Raw genomic sequence first — 7,160 nt, 5'->3', positions numbered from 1 at the left:
TTCCTGGCAGGAGCTTTCACCCGGAGGGAAGAAACCCAAGAGGCAAAGCGGGACCCGTGGGACGCGCCCTGAGAAAACGGCCGCCCACGGGCCGCGCCAGTAAATCCTAGCTACACAGGAAGCTGAGATCTGAGGATCACGGTTCGAGGCCAGCCTGAACAGGGCAGTGTGTGAGAAAACTGGGCGTACCTATAATGAATTCCTTTGGCAGCTCTCTCCCGGACCAGGCGCTCAGCAACCGTTGAGGGAGCCACGCGCTGCGCTCAAGGTGTCCGGGGCTCCCGGGCCCCCTCCGTGCCTGAACCCCGGGACCAGAGCTGTGCGAAGGGGTGGGGCTCACCGCCTCGGGGCGGGGCTTCCACGCCAGGGGCGTGGCTTCCGCGGAGGGCGTGGCTGCGGCGTTGGGGCGTGGCTGCGGCGTTGGGGCGTGGCTGCGGCGTTGGGGGCGTGGCTTACGGCTGCAGGCGGTGGGTCCGGTAACAGCACTTAGTGGTTGCAGAGATGAAAGTTTGGGCGGGCTCGTGAGTCTTGCTGTGCTTTGGGTTTCTTTATTCACCCTTTTTTCTTTCATCATGTCTTCTCCATAATTTACCTACTGGGTTGTAAAAGTCCGGGGACAAAGTTGACATCATTGGGTATTGTAGCTAAGCAGTCACGTCCAGGGGTTGCAGGTACCTGAAGTAAACTGGTCAAAATCCACGCTTACCCCCAAATCAGCCTAAATACAACCTGAGAGCTAAGGGACACAAACATAGTCTCTAGAAGTCAGGGGTCCCTGGGTTCAAGTGTCAGTTCTAGCGATGGGACCAAGGCAAATATGCCATCTCCCCAGCTTGTTTTCTCATTTGTAGAGGGTCTGGTACAAAGTAAACATTTGATATATTACTCTCAGTACAAAACCTTTTTATTTTCTGTTTAAGAAATTGTACATGATAACTCTAGTTAAAGAAAAAAAAAGACAAGGAAAGCAGAGCTGTTTGGGTTTGAAGATGAATCTGGAGTTGGGATGCGACAAGACTTCCACCAAGTTCCTCTAATGAAATGCCCAGCCTTCTCCTAAAAATAGAAGAAAAGCAACTGTCACTGGACAAAGTCCAAACTTGGAAGACATACAAACTGTCCTTATCTATCTTTTCTCCTGATACTCAAAACAACTTCTACTGCTAAACTTTATATTATTTCTTCCCTTGTATTTTTTTTTTCCTGGGGGGGTTCAGTCGTGGGGCCTGAACTCAAGGCCTGGGTGCTGTCCCTGAGCTCTTCAACTCAAGGCTAGTGCTTTACCTCTTGAGCCACAGCACTACTTATGGCTTCTTCTGGGTATGTGGTGCTGAGAAATTGAACCCAGGGTCTCATGCGTGTGAGGCAAGCAATCTACCACTGAGCCAGCTTCCCAGCCCCCCTTGTATTGTTTTTAAAAAATATTTTAATTATCTTTAAGTAGTTGTACATAGGAGCTGCCACTCAACAAAGCAGTTTATGAGTACAAGGCATCTTTATTGATGTCACCTCTTTTAACATTCTCATCCATCTCTCCCAACTCACCCTTCCCTCACATTTTCTCCCTACTTCTCTTCATTTGTCTACACCTCTCTTCTTGACTCCATACTACCCCTTTCAAGTATTGGTTTCCTGGTATTTATGAACTATGGTTTTTGCCTTTCTAAGGAATTACATTATTTGAGTTTCCCCCTGAATCTACCATATTTCCATTAATACATTTGTATAAAATTTCATACCACCTTCAACATTTACTTATATATTCATAAACTAATTCTTGCTTCCACATATGAAACCTTTGTCTTTCTGGGTCCGACTAACTTTACTTAACATAATATTTTCCAGGTCTTTCCATTTCTTTGATGCAATATTATTTTTTCTAATGGATGAATAAAATTACACGGTGTATATATACCATATTTTCTTGATCCATTCATCCACTGAGGGGCATCTGGGCTGATTCCCTACCTTGGTTATGGTAAATAATGCTGCTATGAACATGGTTGTGCTGGCAGCTTTACTGTATCCTATTCTGTTTTGCGTCAATTTTCTAAAGTTATTGTGTCTACTGAGAGTGTTCTCTTTCTCTTATTTATCATTTAATGTCTGTTATGGTTTATATCTCAGTGTCTTCCATTGGCCTTGTACTTGATCTCCAGCCTGCAGTGTTATTGAAGGTGAGGGAACCTTTAAAACGTATGGCTTAGTGGAAGGAAATGAGGTCACTGGAGATGCCATTGATGGGGCTATTGACACCCAGGCCCCTTTTCTCCCTCTGCTTTTGATTTCTGGCCATTGGTCAAGCAGCTTTGTTCCATGTGTTCTGCTGTACCTCAGGCTCAAAAGCGGTGAAGCCAACTGATCACAAAATGAAAACTCTGAACATGAGCCAAGGCAAATATTTCCTCCCTTTAAGCTGCTTATCTCAAGTATTTTGTTACTGCATCAGAAAGATGACTAACACAGGGCCTGATTAAAACTGAAACTTTCTTGGAGTCACAACAAGAATTTATCTCCTTATTCCTTATCTTCAGAACAGAGTCAGATTCACATAAAACACGAAGTCTAGTTAGAACAAAATATTAAAATTAGTTTCAAAAGGGTCTGTTATGGTGCAAAGGGCTGATACAGTATTCTGATGAAGAGAGTAATTTTTTCTTTTGTGGATGACTTTGTAGGATGAAAATTCCAATAATAAGTTAAATCAGTATATATTTCATATCTGACAAGATTAGATCATATTTTGAATTCTATGTGAAATGGTTTAGTTGGGAGATGACAAAGAAGAAAGAAACTTGAAGGCTGGAGGCGTGCCTTGAATGGTAGAGCACCAGCTGTGAGCAAGCAAAGCAAGTGAGTGAGAGGCTCTGAATTCGAGCTCTAGTACTGGCAAAACAAGCAAAAATAATAGAAATAAGAATAGACATATCAGGTGTACATGATAAAAAATTTTAAACTATATTCTAACATGAACATATTGTTTCTCTTTGCACCTTTAAACATGTACAGAAGTCTCTCCTTGAACTTCATCTTCATTTTGAAATTTCTGGAGAAGCCTAGGGCCCAGCAAACCAATGAGCAGACTTCCAATTGGAGCTGTGAGGAGGATGGCCAAAAACGCCACTGTCAACACATCCATTCCATACTCTTCCAACTGCTTCTCTCCGTGAGCTCTTGCTGCATCCAGAGCCACAGACCCTATTGCAGCCTAAAATTAGTTTGCATATTTCAATAATTGCAAAATATCAGGAACCCAACAATTAAATTTTGTTTGATATCATTTGTCTAAAACATATAATCCAATCGGATCGGAACTAGGTGATTACTATTTAGTTAACAACAATAGGCATTCTAACAAGTACATGGTGAACAATCTCAAGCACTCATCTATCTATAAGAGTTTTCTTGGTCCCTTGACCACTAGGGTGCACAGATTTTGGGTCAAGATTGAGACATGTGTCAGGAAGTTAAGTTAGTTGTGAATAATAGAAAAACAGCATTGTATTACCTCCTTATTTTTGGTTCCAAGATCCCCAGTGGATTTATGAAATCTGGAATAGTACCAAACTCTATATATATTTTTTTCCTTATTAAGTCAAGAACCTTTAACCTAAAGGAAACACTTTATAGCTTTTCATTGGCATCTCCAAATTAATGGCGTCATTAGTCTTGTGCTTTGGGGCCATAACTGAGAAAATAAGAATCTCTTGGAATATAAGAAGTGTGATATGACATCCATGTAATAATTAAGAGGATTGATGATGTGTATAGATAGTGTGGACACTTGGGACAAGGTAATGATGCTTATCCCCAAGCAGGACAAAGTAGGATGGCTGAAACTGTCATGTTCTATCAAAACAGCATGCAATTTAAGACTTATTTCTGGAACTTTCCACTTAATACTTTTTGGACTGTGGTTGGTGTAGGTAACAAAAGCCACTGACAATGAAGCCATAGATAGAGGGATGATGGTAAAGCATCATTGGAGATTTTTTCCCCCATACACACTTTCTTTATGTAGAAAGACTCTGTTCAAATATAATTGATCATCCATGAATATTATGTCATCAAAGCATTCCTAAACATGAAAATGGACCATGCTATTTCTGCTTTACTCTCTTCTTGGAAGGTCTTGAAATAAAGGATTAGCAATTCTCTATTCAGAATATACAGCAATAAAACTCTTAAAGAGTAAAGTAGAGCCGGGCGCTGGTGGCTCATGCCTGTAATCCTAGCTACTGAGGAGGCTGAGATCTGAGGATTGTGGTTCAAAGCCAGTGTGGGCAGAAAAGTCCCCATGAGGTTCTTATCTCCAATAAACCACTCAAACACCAGAAGTGGCTCTGTGGCTCCAGTGGTAGAGCAATAGCCTTGAGTACAAAGAGGCTCAGGGACAGTGCCTAGGCCCTAAGTTCAAGCCCGACAACTGACCAAAAAAAAGAGTAAATTATTGTCAAGTCTTCAAAAGAAAAAGTCCAACTTAAATATTTTACTTTCACCAAATGTAGATAAGCCTTGTTAGTCAACATTTCGAGGTGTCATCCAGAATTAACAGTTACAATGTTTAGCCATCCTAGGTGTCATTACCTGGACTGTGGCCTTTGGAAGCCATGCAAAAGAAATAAATATCTTCTCCTTTAAGTTAAAACCAGCAAAACACACCATCAGAAATGTACTCAGAATTCGTACTAATACCGCAACGCCCAAGGTGGCAATAGAAAGGCCTGTAAGAAACACCAAGATTTTAGAACAATGAAATACTAGTGGAGAAATTACATCATGTATAGTTACTGATTCACATACTACAAACAGGAATAATACTAAAACATTCATAATTTTCATACCTTTAAGTAGTTGTACGAAGGGGTTGTTTTCAACAAAGCAGTTTATAAATAAAATGCATCTTGATCAATGTCACCCCCTTCCACATTCCATTTCTCCCAAGCCATCTCTTCCCTCACTTTTTTTGATTTTGTAGGATATACATTATTATTATTATTATTATTATTATTGGCTGTGGGACTTGAATTCAAGGCAAGGCTAGCACTCTACCACTTTGAGCCACAGCAGCACGTCTGGTTTTCTGGTAGCTAATTGGACTTTCCTGCCTCGGCTGGCTTTGAACTGCAATCCTCAGATATCAGCCTCCTGAGTAGCTAGGGTTATAGGCATGAGCCACCAGTGACTGACAACATTAAATTTTTGACTGCATTCTCCCCCAACTTCTTCACTACCATAACCATAGATAATTTTCAGTACTAAAACAGTTTAATCTCCAATTAACCACCAAAAACCTGGAAGTAGAACTGTGCTTCAAGTGGTAGAATGCTAGCTTTGAGCAATGCATAAGTGCCTCCTCCCCCCACCCCCCATCCCCAACTAATTAGTTATCTTCAAAATTCTGGTCCTTGATGCTGAACAAGGCTGTATGTACATTCTTATCCTTGGGGGAAATGTCTATCCATCTGTCCATCCATCCATCTATCTTTCAACATGCTGTGGTTCTAGATTGTGAAGCATCATTTTCTAGCCAATTACTCTAAAAGACAGATCATAATTAAGTTTTCATATAATTGTGATCATGGGAAGTACTGAACCCATATCTATTGAGGATATTTCAACTGAATATAAAGAGATTTTACTTTAACCTAAGTACTTTGAAATTCTTACCGACAGTTTCTGGTCTGAGAGATGCAACAAATACCTCTGCTCCAATGAGCCCAAAAAGAAGGGGCTGAAAAATATTCCAGGCGACTGCAATTATTTTTTCAACCTCTGACTAAAAACAAAAACAAAACAAAAAATAAGACATACACAGTAATTTTATGCAAATACAAGTAGTCATCCACAAAAATTTTGTATAAACTAAAAATTTTAAATATTTGCTTTTCAGTTCATAAGATTACTGCAAAATGATCTAGGTACATTTAGTTTGGGTCACGAATATCTAGTCTCTTCATTAATCAGAATTGCATATGACCTTGTCAAATTCAACTGTATAAAAGTGTGTTAGTAAACAAATAGCAACAAGATAACTTCCATAGTATATATTGAGAAAATATAATGTATACTGAGAAAATGAATATTGTTAATGTTTTCTTGAAAATCAGTAAGAAAAACTCAAATAACGTTATAAAAGTGGTCAAAGGCTTTAGGACAAGTGTCTTGTAATTAATAATAATAATTGTAAAGAATTTGCATTTGTAAAAATGCAATTTAGATCAGACATAATACATTTTTTCCATCTACTCAATTATCAAAACTGTATGAAGAGTAAATACTCAAATCAGAAGAACAGATCCTCTCATACTTTGTTGGAAATGTAAATTGACAAAGCCTATTATAGGAGTAAATTGATATGACAAAAGGTAAAAGTGATCATACTTTCCTTAAGCAACCCTATTTCTAGGAATTTATGCCATGGAGAAATTCAAAGATATGCAATATTTTGTTGATTCTTAATGTCTTTTTTTTTTTTTTACATTTTAATACTTCAGAAATTAGGATGTGCCAGTTGAACTGGAAGAATCTTTCCTTCTTGGTGGCATATACAATGTGGATTTTAGAACTGAAATGTCTTACAGTTTATGAAATATATTTTTGTAAAATATTTTATTAAAGCACTGTTTGTCTTGACATAAAACTAGAACAACACCACTGTGTTATTAGGAGACTTGTTAAATTAAGTGTGGCTTAACTACCCTGCAGATATTAAAGAACAAGGATTATCTCAGGATAATATGGCCATGATCTCTCTCTCCTATCTAATCTCTCTGTCTCTCTGTCTCTCTCTCTGTCTCTGTCTCTCTCTCTCCCTTTCTTTTTTTGTGCTGGTACTGGGGCCTGAGCTCTGTTCCTTAGCTTTTTTCATTCAAGGATTGCAACTCTACAACTTGAGCCACAGCTCCACTTTTGGCTTTTTGGTGGTTAATTGGAGATAAGAGTCTCTCAGTGCTCCCTTAGAGCCTCAAGCCTCAGATCTGTCTGCTGAGTAGTTAGGATGAGAGGTGTGAACCACTGGTACCAAGCATCTAGACTTGTGTGAAAGGTAAAACAGTGATTTGTATGTGGCCATTGGGTTTACATTTCTGTATAGGTAGGAAATAGCTTTTACAAGTAATAATGTTACTCATTTAATGTTACGAAGGTGTCCCTTTCAA

General features: G+C 39.3%; 1 protein-coding gene across 5 annotated transcripts in view; it reads right to left on the bottom strand.

Annotated features, from left to right (window-relative positions):
* Positions 1-886: 886 nt before the first annotated feature.
* Positions 887-7,160, bottom strand: part of Slc9b2 (solute carrier family 9 member B2) — a 30,042-nt gene continuing 23,768 nt past the window's right edge. For 4 of the 5 annotated variants that reach the window (XM_042701655.1, XM_042701659.1, XM_042701657.1 and 1 more), the window contains 4 exons: positions 5,671-5,779; positions 4,588-4,724; positions 2,994-3,208; positions 887-1,056 (listed from right to left, as the gene is read on the bottom strand). In XM_042701655.1, coding sequence (XP_042557589.1) covers positions 2,996-3,208; positions 4,588-4,724; positions 5,671-5,779 — 459 coding nt within the window. In that variant the 3' untranslated portion in view covers positions 887-1,056; positions 2,994-2,995. Of the gene's footprint in view, positions 1,057-2,993; positions 3,209-4,587; positions 4,725-5,670; positions 5,780-7,160 lie in introns of those variants that run through there. The other variant, XM_042701658.1, reaches the window with a different exon arrangement.

The sequence above is a fragment of the Dipodomys spectabilis genome, unplaced genomic scaffold (genome assembly GCF_019054845.1).
Source record: "Dipodomys spectabilis isolate Male_0828 unplaced genomic scaffold, ASM1905484v1 ptg000297l, whole genome shotgun sequence".
Lineage (NCBI taxonomy): Eukaryota > Metazoa > Chordata > Mammalia > Rodentia > Heteromyidae > Dipodomys > Dipodomys spectabilis.
This window is presented reverse-complemented; position numbering and strand designations above follow the sequence as displayed.